Source organism: Athene noctua, chromosome 1 (genome assembly GCF_965140245.1).
Source record: "Athene noctua chromosome 1, bAthNoc1.hap1.1, whole genome shotgun sequence".
Classification (NCBI taxonomy): domain Eukaryota; kingdom Metazoa; phylum Chordata; class Aves; order Strigiformes; family Strigidae; genus Athene; species Athene noctua.
The window spans coordinates 76,694,516-76,707,918 of NC_134037.1; the positions used below are offsets into that span (position 1 = coordinate 76,694,516).

Consider the following 13,403-nt stretch of genomic DNA (forward strand, 5'->3'; position numbering starts at 1 on the left):
CAGCATTCAACCACTTGTTTTATTAACATTTTAGTTACAAGAGTGGGAAGTGTAAGTTAGACAAACATAAATAAAACCTAAGTTATTCTTCAAGTGCTCCAGAGTGAACTGCATCCTCATAGCACCCTCTCTCTTCTTTAGTTTCAGGGTGCAGTTTAATAAGATCATCAATTCGAAGAATAGTAATTGCAGCTTCTGTTGCAAACTTTAGGCTCTTAGTTTTGACCATGGTTGGTTCAAAGACACCAGCTTGCTTGTTATCACGAGGTTTTCCATTGATCAAATCAAGACCGATCCTGCAAAGAAGAAATAGTGTCAGATGAGAGGTAGGAAAAGTAGAGATAGAGTTGGGAGTATGCTCTTTAACTACTACGAGGTGCCAGTGGCACTTACGCAGGACTGAAGGATGGAGGGAGGAAAGTCTTCAGTGATAACATATGCCCTTTTTTTCCATGTAAATCATGGTTCAATGAACTGGCAGAACAATTTTCCATCTAAATCACCGACCCACTTCATTTTTAATAGCCTTCCTAGAGATAGATACTTGCCATTTCAGGTTTTTGCGATCTGGGTTAACTTGAGCCTCGTTGTGGAATGCTCTCAACTTTGCAACAAGATCTGTCGCATCTTGAGCAGCATTTACTGCCAAAGTATTTGGAATTATTAAGAGGGATCTTGCAAATTCTGCTATTGCGAGTTGTTCACGCGATCCCTAGAAAAGAGAAGAAAGTTTTGTTGCAGCAGTTGGTTTGAAAAGCAGAAGAATACAGCCACGAGCAAGAGTGTCAAGAATTGACACGCAAAGCCTATTTTTAATTCTTTGACCTATCTGGTCTAATTAACAGAGAAATAGTAATTCATATCCTCCATTTTAAAGAACCATTTTGCATTCTGTAAAATGATTTAAGTTTCTATGAACCACAGAACTGACTTCCAGTAAATAAATGCTTGAAAATTCAAATTTTCCTAGTTTAACACATGGCATGCACGCTTACTTCTTCATGCAAGACTTACCATGCTGGTTGCGTAGTTTTCAAGATATATTGAAAGTGCTGCCTCTACAGCACCACCACCTGGGACCACAGACTTGGATTCCAATACCCTTTTAACAACACAGAGCGCATCATGTATAGATCGCTCCATTTCATCACACATGAAGTCATTTGCTCCTCGTAAGATAATTGATGCTGAAGTACGAGCTTTTGTACTAGGGGGAAAAAGGAATCAGAAGTCAGTTGTGTTGAACACGATATAAATGACAACTCTTCTTGATGAAATTTTTCTTCTAAAGCCAAGTTCAGTTGCGCCAGATTCTTTTGATGTTCAAAAGAAAATCTCAACATTGTTATGCATTCTTGCAGGATGTGTGCATCGTAACTTAGTAAAGTCAGCCAGTCTTCCACTATAAATGGTAAGATGCAGTTGACACCTCCTTATTCAGATGGCACCTATTTCTCTTTACTGTCTGTAAAGGGAAGCCAGTTTAGAAAAGTCAATCTATCCGATTCTCATCAACCATAACGTGAGACAAACAGGTGTCCAGCCCATGCAGAAGACATTAAATACTGATATTTTCACCTCTAATTTGCAGTGGACTTGCATCCTCTTTTCTATGCATATAACTACATATACCATTGAAATAGCATGGAAGTAAATAAATGGGATTTTATCTCAAACTTAGTAGAAAGTGTACACAAAACCAAGTATTTTAAAAAGGATCCTTACTTTTTGATTAAAATCAGCTCATCATCACAGATTCTTTCCTGAATCACTTCTTCTGCCTGTCCCAGCATTAATGCTTCAAAACTCTCCTCACCTTCAAGGTTTGCAAGGGTTGAACATATGGTTGCTTTAATGAACAAACAAAGTGAAATTAGCATTCAATTCCAGCACATCCTTTGCTGACTACCCAGAAAAGGCATACAGAAAGAAAAACAGCAATAAAAGCAGCAGAAGCAGATTTTTCTTAAATTCAGGTAGCAATTCAACATTCCAGTTTGTAATTGATACTGCTATTTTTACTCAACTTTTACAGCACTTACTTTTCCACAGCTAGTACAAACTCCTGCACTTTACCAGAATGAAAATGATTTTTGCAAATTTTAAGAATTGACAAATAAAAATCTGTATAGGACCAGAATCTTTTTCAGTACGCCTTTACTGATTTAGGAGTTTGTTTGTCTTGAACTATCTAAACAATGTACTTAACTGTCCAAACAGAAGTTTATTCATGTGTGCTTAATAAAGACTTCTAAATAAATACAGGTTCTGGCTCAGCTCTACCCATCCTCCTCTCCTTGCACGGCTTACATGTTAAGAAGCCAAATTTTGAAAATGAGTTACTAATACCCTAGCAGCTTTTACTTAAAAAAAAAAAGAAAAATCTATATATACATACCTCCAGATGCCTTAGCAATCCGCTTAAGGTCCTTTTTTACAACTCTTCGTACTGCCATAGCACCAGCATCAACAAAATATTTCAGACACATATCATCAATACCTCCAGTGGTGAGAATAACATTGGCACCAGTGGCCAGAATCTTCTGGATCCTTTCTTTGGTAATATCTGACTCTCTGCAACAATAAAGTGAAAGTTATAAAAAAATCTATTTAAAATCCAGAATCACATTCTGTCAACCCATTTCCTGAAACCTTAATGCAGAGCCCTGGAAGGAGAAGGGACCATTGCACATACCTGCATTTCTTGAGAACTGAATTAATACTAGTTCTGCCCTCAGAAGTAAAGACTTTTACCATTAATATTTATTATTGTTGGGAAACATTTAAAACATTTTTACTTGTTGTGCTTAGCCAAAATTACACTGAATCACCTCAGCTGAAGAGACAAAAACAAGCCTGTGAAACCCCACTGTCTCAGTTCCCCAAACTTCCACACACCTCTGCCTTATCTGGTCCAGCTTCTCAGGGTCTGAGATAACAATCTGAACACCAAGCTTCATTTTTGCTTTCTGCAGGCTGAAATCAAGGCATGCAATCTTTGCGTTAACTATTCTCTTGGTCATACCTGACAAGAGAAAACAAGAAAGAAAAAGGATTTTGTCAAATCGAGTAAAGAGAACGTCAAGTTAACATTACAGATTAAAACTGTTACTTTCACATTTCAGATTCCTATTAAATTGGCTTCTCTGCCTCCACTTATGCCCTAGTACAGAAAAATGCTAACAGACTTTCAAAGAGGTTTTTTTAAAAAATACCTCCTGTAACCTGTTACCTTTCCCCATCCCCACAACATGAATGCCCATGAAAAGCTGATCCATCAGTCTCACACCCTTTAGGTTACCTCATCCCAATACAGCTCTGCTAAATGTACCAGCTCCCTATGAACTGGATGTTGGCTACCCACAAGGGAGGTGCTCAAGTTCCAGAAGATCTCAGTGTTGACAGGCTGATACTGAGTGAGGCAAACTACAGTAACTTGCCTACTAGCTGGCAGACCCTAGAAACCACTAGCGAAGCAGCAGGTTTCCAATGTGTTCTTGTTTAATTTTCTGGAATTGAAAACCCACGTGATTTGGAACGGATGCAGTCAGTAAGAAGACCATGCAGAAACACTAAGAGGGCTGTGTTCATACAAAAGCATTACAAAACAGCATGTTCTTACCCTGCGAGCCCACCACACAGTTCAGAGCGTAACCGTTCACAAGTATGCTCTCTTTTTGGCTGCGGCCGTGTGCCTTCAAAACATTAACTGAGTTGATTGGATACCGAGCCTGACCCTTCTGGTCAGTATATTTAACTGCCTGTGCAGCATCCACCACCATATTAGCAAAGAAATCACCATCACTAAAATGCTGTTAAGGTTAAAATTGAAGAAGAAAACTAGCACTACACTTAAACAAAAAAGTCACTGACAGTTCCCAAACTAAGTCAAAAACTGTTTCCAAACAAGAACTCTGGAAAGGCATGAAAGTGCTAGCTTTCTTTACCACTGCCTTAAAGGAAAGTAATTCTTAAAGCTGAAATGCTGGTAAGAAAATTAGGACAGGCTAGTGTAATGTTTGCACTTTACACACCTTTTGTTCCTCAACAAAAATACCCATCCTATGGTCAGTCTGTATTCCCTCGTTAGCACAAAATCTAAATGCAGGTTTTTTCTGTGACTATGCAGTAAAATGCAACCTTCTTTTCCTCTAGCTTCACTCCCCAGGCACTTGACTTTTGCAACACATTCTTCCATTCACACAAAACCTTACCTAGTGTCATTAACATGCAATGTCATAAGGAAACTATTAATACACTGTTAAAGGTATTGTTATGTGCCTAACCGGGCTTAAATAAATTGTAAAGAGTCTGAACATGTTTTCCTATGTCAGAAAATAGTCTCTCTGAAATATTTTTCACACCCCTGTTTGAAAAACAGCTTGAATGCCCCCATTCATAAAAACTGCTACAAAGAAAACTAGCCTAGCTACTCAAGCTCTCCAATCAACCACTTTCACGTAACTAACTTGATCAAGTTAAAGGATACATTCCTATAATTTTAGAGGACATTGATGTTTTAGCAGCATTAATTAGGCACTCCCTGCCCAATTCATCTGTGTTAATAATAAGATTTTCATTGATGTAGCGAACTGCTTCCCTGTAGAATAAAGAGAAATACTGGTAAAGAATTTCACCCCCACAAAAAGACAAAAATCTTACATGTTTTCAGCCCTTCTAAATGTTACCTCACAGAACACAGGCATGAAATCAGTTCCTCTTCTATGACAGGAACATGACATTTTAATGTGATTGCAGAAATACAAAATTTAAAACAACCCCAAACCAACCAAAAAGCCCAAAACAAAACACTTTATCCACTTTGCACCAAGAAGTCTGTATTAACAGTCACAAAACCAGAAATAAACAAAAAGCATGCAGTTATTGTACCTTAAAAAATGCAATGTACTTGAACTGTATTACTTTCTTACTTGCAAGCAAGTCGGTATCCGCCAATAATGGAGGTAGGATGAATTTTCTGTTTCACTAATTCATCTGCATTTTTTAGAAGTTCTGCAGCAATAATTACCTGTTTAAAATACAAATAAAGTAACCACCTGTTGCCATTAAGTGGAAAGCAGTCACAAACAGTTGTCCAATGTCTAGTCAGTGGAAACAAGTACTTGCAAACTATAGTTTCTGACATCAGGTAAAAACCACCTGATTCCACTCCTCTGCCCCCCCCAAAGTCTCAGGCAAGTTTTCAAGACTCAGCATCCTTATTAGTTTTAACACTTTCTCAATCTTCAAGAAATGAAAAAATTATGAATAGTTGTTAAATTTACACAAATTTAATGAACAGTATATTATGAAATTTTTATGAATTATGAACAATTTGAATACTGAAACTGCAATAAGCAAATTCCATTCCAGAGCACCAGTTGCATATAGAAACTATCACCTCTAAAAACCCACAATTCTAATTTGTTTATTCTGTAACCTACTTTGAAAAAACTTTCGGTGTATCTGCCTGTAATGCTTTCTTACGTACCACTGAGGTTGTCCCATCGCCAACCTCTTTGTCTTGCAGGTCTGCCAGCTCACAAAGAACTTTTGCAGCAGGATGTTCCACTTCGAGCAGTTTCAGAATGGTTGCACCATCATTAGTAATGGTCACGTCCTAATTTTAAAAAATCAAATGTTAATACGAAGTGTGTTTCTATTGTGGTTTTATTGTTGTGTTTCACAACATTAATACAAACGAAATTTAATAATTCTTTGCAAATATCCATACAATAACTATTTATACCCAATGCTTACTGCTTTTTTAACCAGGAGTCCCATTCTAACAACCAAAATATTACCAGTCTTTATGTTACAGAAACTCATTAAACATCTTGCATGTACCAGATCAGTAGTAGTGCAGTGACTACTCTCTAATACAGTATTTTATTACAGTAGCCTGTAAAATGGCAAACCTTCCTCTTTTGCTTCAAATGTTTTAAAATCTGAAATATGGAATACTGCTTCAGAATTGTTATGGCATTATTTATTTTTTGTTATTTCTCCTAATGTGGAGACCAGGATATAGAAGTCAACACCATCACAAGGCCTGACTTTAAATGTAATGGTGATATTAATTGCTGTGAATTTGATCAATACTTGTTAGTGACAAGAACTTTTAGGTAGAAAGGAGACACCTGTACCACATAAACTACAGTGCCAGATTAAACTAAAATCATGTAGCACACATTACCTGATGCTCAGTTTTACCACAGTTCTCCTAACCCCCTCTCAGAACAATGGAAAAAAACAGGCATGTGCACATTAAACCTACAAAGCACACTAAGTGGAAGCACTTTTACACAAGAACACAAACCCTCCGCATGCTTCTTAAAGAAAGCTTACTTACCCCAATATCATCCACCAACATCTTATCCAGACCAACAGGCCCAAGAGAACTCTTCACAATATTAGCAATAGCAGATGCAGCAGTAACTGAATAAATGAAGGAAAGAATTTTTATCTTTACGGCTTTATTGTGATTCAGGTTTACAAGAAAATGCACCAAGAATCTACCAGTCAGAAACCTGAAATAAGTGACCTAACTCAGGATTACGTTTCAGCCTTGCTAAGCTAGTAATGGCTTGATGCTACTAAAAAACACAGCTGGTGCCAAACCTCACTCTTCCCTCCAAGCTGGTTCAGCTAACCAACATGGCAAAACTAACCAATCAGAAAAAAAGAATCGTCTTCTGCTGGCTTGGTAAGATGGAGGACCTAGTGAGGTAGAAGAGCAGTAGCTTAGCAAAGGAGGCAGACGGGCAGACGGCACTGTTTCTTTTGGCTGCAGCAAGTCATGCTATGAAACTTCACTCTCATTCACACCTCAGTTCTAGGTAGATACAGAACTATGGTATCACTGTATATCAATTACTCATCTTTTTGTCCCGATCAGGTCCGTGACTGAGACAAAACATTTATTGGGTAACTAAGTCAAGCAAGTGAAAAGTGACCTTTCAGCCACTACTAAAGTAACATGAAACCTCTAAAACGGCAGCTTGTGTTTAAAGGATGTTCAGCCAACTTCATATAGGAAAAAGATACAATCAACCTTTTCCTTCAGACCGTGGCCAAGTTTTTCTTTATCCCACAAGCATAGCCACTTAATCTGGAAACTGAAAAAGTGGTAGTAGAATGGGAATAGTTATAACTCAAACCTTCACTCTGAACTTCAAACAATGTAGCTATTTGGTTTTTGTTTTGGAGGATTAATGACAGCTTTCCGAAAGAAACACCCGTTGTATTAAAGGGGCCGTTATCAAACAGAATCTCAGCCGTAGATTAAGGTAATTCTCATTATAAGTGTTTTGCCTAAAGTATCCTCAGAGCTGCATGATCACGATCATCAGGAAGCAGCTCTTCAGCTCCTTCCTTTGTCTTTTATCTCCTCAGAAATAGAGAACAGTCTCGGAATTTGCAGCCTTCTCCCAAGACCCGGGATAAAACTCTGAAAAACGTGGAACCTTTTAAAACTACAGTTGAAGGCACGCACCCTGAGGAGGGTCCCCGTTTTTCAGAAGCGTGTTATTTTCCCGCACCGTGGACCAGTAAGCTTCCCCACCCGCCCCTTTCCCACCGAGGTTCCTCGGCCATTCTGCAGCGCCTTGTCGGCTCAAGCTCTCCGAGTTCGGAACGGGACCGGCCCGACCTCCCTTCGGCAGCCGCCCCGCTCCCGCTGTGCGCTTCTACCAAGGAAGAAAGGGGGATGTGGGACCCCTTGGCGGCCGAAGACGCTTGGGAGCGGCGCGGGATCGCGCGGAAGTTCTCGCCTCCTCATGGAGGCTGCGGAGAAGGAGCAAGGCCGGCCGCCCGCCCGCCCTTCCTCCCGGCGGCAGAGGCCTTCCCCACGGGTCCTAGCGGCTCGGGGCTGAGGGAAGCGGGCGGCAGGGCGAGGCCCTTTCCGGGTGGGGGCAGAGGCGAGTAAGCACATGGCGGCGCTAACGGCCGCGCCATGTTACCTTCTTTCTGCCCCTCCCCCCACCGCTCATAACGCTCCTGCCGGCAGAGCGTGGCCGTTACCGTTTTGCGTGCGGATCGCGTCGCCGCTGGTCCGCTCGCCGAACACAGCCAGGGGCCCCTCCATCGCCGCCATCTTCCCGCCCAGCCACGGCGCGCACCCGAGAGGAACGGCAGCGCGCGGAACGGCAGAATGGCCAGACGGCCGCAGGGGGTGCTGGGTAACACCACCACCACCCCCGGCAGACGCTGGGGGACTGGGGACAGCCCCACGCGCGCGAGGGGCGGGGCCACGCCCCGCCTGCCCAATCCAAGCGCGCGGCACGGCCCAGCCTCAAGCCGCGATTGGTGCGTGCGGTCGAACAAAGCCGCCACGCCGAGGGAGGGGCAGGAGCACTTCCAGGAGGTTCTAGAAGATAGGGCGGGCCCTGCGCGTGCGCGCTGGATCTCTCGCTCCTCAGGGGCGCGGCGCGGGAGGGGGCGGAGGCCGAGGCCAACCCGCAGTGAGGGCTCGCTGCGGCGGCAGGGGCGTGGCCCCCAGGTCCCCGCAAACGGCGCGGGGTTTGGCAGAAGCCGGGGTAACGCTGCAGCGGCCGGGGAGAGGGCAGCGGGAGGAGCGACTCAGCGTCCGCTGCCGTAGGGTAAGCGGTATCGCGGGGCTCCCGGCGCCGCCTGTGCCCGATTCAGTAGCGGGAAGTCCGCAGTCTGCAGCGCAAAATAAGCACTTTCGCTTTTAACAACGGCGGGCAGTTCTTGTAGCGGCTTTGGTAGGCGCTGGGAGTCCACCTCCCCGCCTTGCCACACGCGGCCGTCCGCTTCCTGGGCCCAGCTCCCGCCGCCGTAGCCCCGTTCCAGAAAACGTAGCCTCTGTCTTTACACATCGGCACCTCCTCAAGCGCTTTCTCCAAGTGAAAGAAATTAAAGATCTCCCGAGTCGGGAAGAGCTGCCTGCTTTGCTCTGTAAGACGTGACTGGCACCACCACGCTCTTCCCCACGCGGTAGTTGGTTAGGGAGCAGAACTAGGGTCGGGCTGGTCGGCGCTTCGGCGCGACGTCATCAACAGCGGACGGATGTTCCTCGAAGCTGCTTCCGGGGGAGGTGCCGGCTTCGCCAAGATGGCGGCGCCCAGGTGCCCCTGAGCGGAGGGAGTTGACAGCCGCCCGCGGCCACGGTGGTCACCGGCTCCCCATGGCGCTGGGCAGCCGCAGCCGGTTGGTGCTGGCGGCCGCCAGGCTCCAGGCACGTGGAGCGGGTAAGCTCAGCCCCTCTGCGGCTCGCCATGCGGGTCCTTCCCGAGGGAAAGGGCTCCGCGTCCCCCGTGCTGCCGGCGTAGGGCGATGCGGCCGCCAGGGGGGTTGGTGGCGCTGCTCCGCCTTGCGCAGGCCCCGGTCTGTGCCGGGCTCCCGCTTGTAATGGCCGTTCGGGCTGCTGTGAGGCGGGGCGCTCATGGTGCGTCTCCGGCCGGGGCGGGCGGTCTGACAAGGAGAAGCCGTGCCCGTCACAGTGGTGAGAGGTTCCCGCTGCCTCTCGGACCAAAAGGTTCTGTAGTAGTGTGAGTTCTTAAGCCTAACTCTAAATTCGTATTTGTTAGGTTAATTAGTGACGATTAGCCTGACAGTATCGAGGATTTTTACCTTGTTATTTGCTAGCGCTGTCATTAGTTCTTTGTGTACTTCACCCTCAGTATTTTGTAAAGCCTTAATCCTAGGGATCTTCTAGTCACGAATTTCTATTTTATGCGTGGGGCTTGAACCACTGTTAAAATTTAATATACTTTTTAGCCTGCAGTTCACCTCTTAAATTGGAGAAACAGGTTGAGCTCAGATAATCCATCTATTTAGTGTTTTTAAAAAAAGCCAGTTTTGCCCTTCTAAGTATACAAGCTGCATCATTCTGTATTGTATTCGTTCTATTGTCTGCACTATATCTTTTTTTAAGTCTGTGGGATTTTACTTCCAGTTTCTCCCCAAGGTCTTCGTTTGGCATCAACTACGGCCAGTATCAAAACCGAGACCGAAGTGGACACAAGTGAAAATGAGGTTGTTTCCCCGGACTTCACTAACAGGAATCCTCGGAATTTGGAGCAGTTGGCCCTGGCTAGGAAGGAGCGTGGCTGGAAGACAACATGGCCAAAGCGTGAATTCTGGCATAGGTGAGTCAGAATTCATTTCTGCTGATGGCTGACTCCAAAAAAAAAAAAAAAAACCAAAACACCAACCAACCAAATGAAACTAAAGCCTGGAAACCCACCAGGTGGAAATTCTACAAAATGCACTTTTTTGGGTTGCTGAATCAGTTGCCCCTTTAGTTGTTTTTAATCAGTAGGTATCTTCTGTCTTCAGAGAACAGTACTAGCATCATGTGAAAATTAGCACATGCATTGAAAATCTTTCTATCTGTTGTTAAGGTAGCAGTAATATTGCTTAAGCAACTGCTGTTTAATTTAGGATTTTTCTAGTCTTGTGCTTACCATGCATCACTGTTTTATTTGAGGCACCATAATAGTCTATTTGGATTTTTTGTGTTTTGTTTTTTTGTTCTTAAATGCTGATTGCTTGTCCTCTGGAAAATACGTTCATTTTAAGCTGGAGATTCAAAGTCATCATTTTGTATTTGAGGGAAGAACCCATCCAGTTTGTTCATACCTGGAAATGTGATATTGTCTCAGTGCAGTAAGAAATAGTTGCTCCTAATGCTTGGCGGTTACGTGTTACGGCTTAGGAAGCTGAAGTGCTTGACCACTTGCTGATCCTGACAAGGAGTTAGCTGCTGTGTAAGCATAAACTTTTAAGAGACTGCTCAGCAAACTAAAGTTACATTTCTGCTGGAGCAGTTACCCTGGTCTAGCCTATAAGCACTCATACCATGCTGTGCAGGTGCCCAGTGCTCGGCTTGGAGTGAGTGCTGGCACGAGGCAGCGTAGGACTCTGCACCTGCATAACTGTGAAAAGTTGCTCTTGGAATTTCACTCTGCTAAACTGGTAATATGAGTCCTATTTTGTGTCCTAATAAGCAAAACCCTAGATAGTAAAAGTGATACTAATAATTCATTATTATATTAATAGTTCTAGTACCTTCACTTTTATTTCCTGAAGTGTGTCACGTGTTTAAGCATTTGGCTGTGTTCTCTCTTTAAATCTAGAAAAGGCATTGTAATCCCATGTTGTTTCTTCCTTTTGCTCAGATTACGGCTTGAGCGGACACAGCATTATGTAGAAGCCTTCGTTGAGCGCTCTAACGGGGATGTTGTGGTATCTGCCTCTACCCAAGAGTGGGCCATAAAGAAACACCTCTACAGTCCCAAGGGGGTAACAGCATGCAAAAACCTCGGCCGGGTAATGGCACGGCGCTGTTTGGAAGCAGGAATCAACTTTGTGAACTTTAAAGCTATTATCCCCTGGGAATATCGTTGTGACTCGGTAAGTACCCATCTCCTTACATTTGTTTGGCTCTTCTTTCCTTTTTAAGCATTAGTTTTATGCCTTTTCACCATCAATTTTCTTATGTGGGTTGATGGTCACTTCTTGCAACACTCAAAAGGGTAGCTTTGACAAGCCGCAGTTCCTGACACTGTGCTTCAGTGAGGCTGTTAACCTCTGCCTCTCCATGTAACATGTCCCTACTGATATTTTGGTGCTGATGTTTGTGTTTTTTCTTTGTATTTATTTGTGTCTTTGTCTTTTAAACAAGATTCAGGAATTCAAAAAAGCTGTGGAGGAGGGCGGTGTCGTTCTGTGTGAGCCACGAAGAATCTATCAGTAAAATGGAAACAGAAAAACTTTCCAAGGAACAACGATTACTGCTTTAGGTATGTGTACCAGCACTGTGAAGGTCCAGAGCTGGAAAAAGTTGGAACATGGCATTGTATAAATAAAATATTTTAAAATGGACAGAAGTGTGTCGTATTCTTGATTCTAAAATTATCAACGCCTTTATGGCTAGAATTAACAACTCTCATTGTTCAGCCTTACAGGTTAACAGAATCTACTTCAGAATTCAGTAATTTTAAAGTATAATTTCTTTTTAATATTTGATTTTGTGTTTGTTCTAACCTGAACTCGAAATGGTTAAATATTTGATCCCTGTACACTGCCAATCTAATTGAGCAAAATGCAGTGGTGTGAATGTTTAGAACTGTAATCAAGTTGTGTGCTAAACTTGGTAAAAAGATTAAATTCCCTTAACTCACCTTTGTAGCTTTCTTGCAATCTGCAGATTCTAACTAATTAAACCTCGCAGGCCTAGGAGGGAAGCTGCAGAGATACCTGCTGTAGGGAGTAAAATGCCCTTTTCCACCCCCTCTGTGTCTGCCTGCTGCTGGGCCACAGAGCGACGCCCTCAGCTCGGCCACCTGACAGGCGCATGGGACTGGCAGACCCCCCAACATGTCCGGGCCCCCAAACCCCACCGGTGCCTCGGAACCCGCTGACAAGGAAGCTGGTCTGGGAGAGGCCAGCCTGCTCCCTTGTCACTCCCTAACCCGGTGCTGTACCTGCTGCCAAGTTCTTGCAAACCCTGGGAGAGGTGAAAGGAAGGCCAAAGTCGTGTGCCAGGGTTCAGCAGCGTGCCGTGTGAGACCAGCCCAGTTCTGCTTAGCGTTCAACTGATAGTGAGATGGGGAGTCTAAACAATCTTAAATTGATGGTGCAAGGCCTGCGCAAAAACAAGGGGAGGCGTATGGGACTGTTTGAAAAAGACATACCAGGTGCTGATAATGTTGCTAGGCAACTATCTCCTAGCCCAAAGAGAAGTTTCTTATGGTCCTTGAAGTTGTATGTTCCAGCAACAAATCATCCTAGATTCTAGCACAAACTGGCCTGATGGTTTGGCCAGGGCCCAGGGAAACAACTGAGACTGCGCAGAACGACAAGGTGAAAAGTTCATCAGCGAGGAAGAGGAGATACTTCATCTATGCGACCTTCGACCGTAAATCTGCGACCACCGAACAAGGCTAAAGGAGCTCATTACGCAGGCGCAAGGGGAGGAGACCTGATTACCATGAGACGCGAGGGGAGGCGGGGGTAGACTATGTATATGTATAGCCGTTTTATGAATATGCACTATTCTGTAACATATAAGCCGGACAGGAACTGCAAACGATGCGCATGCTTGTGGTGGAGCGATCCCCCATGCGACCAGCGCTGAATAAACATACCCACTTTATAACCCCAAAAGTTATAGAGTGATTTCTCCGCAAAACAATAGAATTCTTAAAAAACAGTCCCAGTCTTTTGCTGAATTTTTAACCTAGCAGTTGGTGCTATTTCATTATAACACCTCACAGATCGTGATAGCATTTGTGCGATCTTTATTTCTAGAAGACAGAGACGTACAGCAGGAGCTGCCTCAGCTTTCCGTTCGCGTTTCGAGCCCAAACGTTACCCCGGCCTCGGGCTGGCACCGCCCCGGCCCCGCAGGCGGCCCGGCCCGGCCCGGCCCCCTC

At 44.2% G+C, this 13,403-nt stretch overlaps 2 protein-coding genes and 1 non-coding gene across 6 annotated transcripts; 1 reads left to right on the plus strand and 2 right to left on the minus strand.

Moving 5' to 3' along the window:
* Window positions 1-5: 5 nt before the first annotated feature.
* TCP1 (t-complex 1) lies at window positions 6-8,185 on the minus strand. Its single transcript, XM_074896622.1, has 12 exons — window positions 8,023-8,185; window positions 6,353-6,438; window positions 5,492-5,620; window positions 4,932-5,029; window positions 4,490-4,600; window positions 3,623-3,804; window positions 2,899-3,025; window positions 2,399-2,574; window positions 1,726-1,849; window positions 1,015-1,207; window positions 549-712; window positions 6-296 (listed from the first exon to the last, which is right to left on the minus strand). Exons 1-12 carry the CDS (start codon window positions 8,093-8,095, stop codon window positions 83-85), a joined length of 1,677 nt encoding a protein of 558 aa, XP_074752723.1. The 5' UTR covers window positions 8,096-8,185; the 3' UTR covers window positions 6-82.
* On the minus strand, window positions 7,009-7,145 carry LOC141956619 (small nucleolar RNA SNORA29). Its single transcript, XR_012632990.1, has one exon. It is a non-coding gene; the product is annotated as a small nucleolar RNA SNORA29 (small nucleolar RNA).
* An 804-nt stretch (window positions 8,186-8,989) lies between the features above and the next one.
* MRPL18 (mitochondrial ribosomal protein L18) lies at window positions 8,990-11,855 on the plus strand. 4 transcript variants are annotated; one of them, XM_074924801.1, is made up of 4 exons: window positions 8,990-9,212; window positions 9,920-10,112; window positions 11,145-11,379; window positions 11,651-11,855. In XM_074924801.1, exons 1-4 carry the CDS (start codon window positions 9,149-9,151, stop codon window positions 11,720-11,722), a joined length of 564 nt encoding a protein of 187 aa, XP_074780902.1. In that variant the 5' UTR covers window positions 8,990-9,148; the 3' UTR covers window positions 11,723-11,855. The 4 variants fall into 4 exon arrangements, with proteins under 4 accessions (XP_074780902.1, XP_074780894.1, XP_074780877.1 ...); XM_074924793.1 differs by having other exon boundaries at window positions 9,020-9,212; window positions 9,932-10,112; XM_074924776.1 differs by lacking the exon at window positions 8,990-9,212 and adding an exon at window positions 9,266-9,499.
* The last annotated feature ends 1,548 nt before the right edge of the window (window positions 11,856-13,403 follow it).

Coding starts and splice junctions, on each gene's coding strand:
- TCP1 (XM_074896622.1), bottom strand. CDS start 8,095: ATGGCGGCGATGGAGGGGCCCCTGGCTGTGTTCGGCGAGCGGACCAGC. Junction 5,621..6,352: donor TGTTGGTGGATGATATTGGG/GTAAGTAAGCTT, acceptor TTTTAAAATTAG/GACGTGACCATTACTAATGA. Junction 5,030..5,491: donor GCGATGGGACAACCTCAGTG/GTACGTAAGAAA, acceptor TATTTTAAACAG/GTAATTATTGCTGCAGAACT.
- MRPL18 (XM_074924776.1), top strand. CDS start 9,298: ATGCGGCCGCCAGGGGGGTTGGTGGCGCTGCTCCGCCTTGCGCAGGCC. Junction 9,500..9,919: donor GCTGCCTCTCGGACCAAAAG/GTTCTGTAGTAG, acceptor TTTTACTTCCAG/TTTCTCCCCAAGGTCTTCGT. Junction 11,380..11,650: donor GGGAATATCGTTGTGACTCG/GTAAGTACCCAT, acceptor CTTTTAAACAAG/ATTCAGGAATTCAAAAAAGC.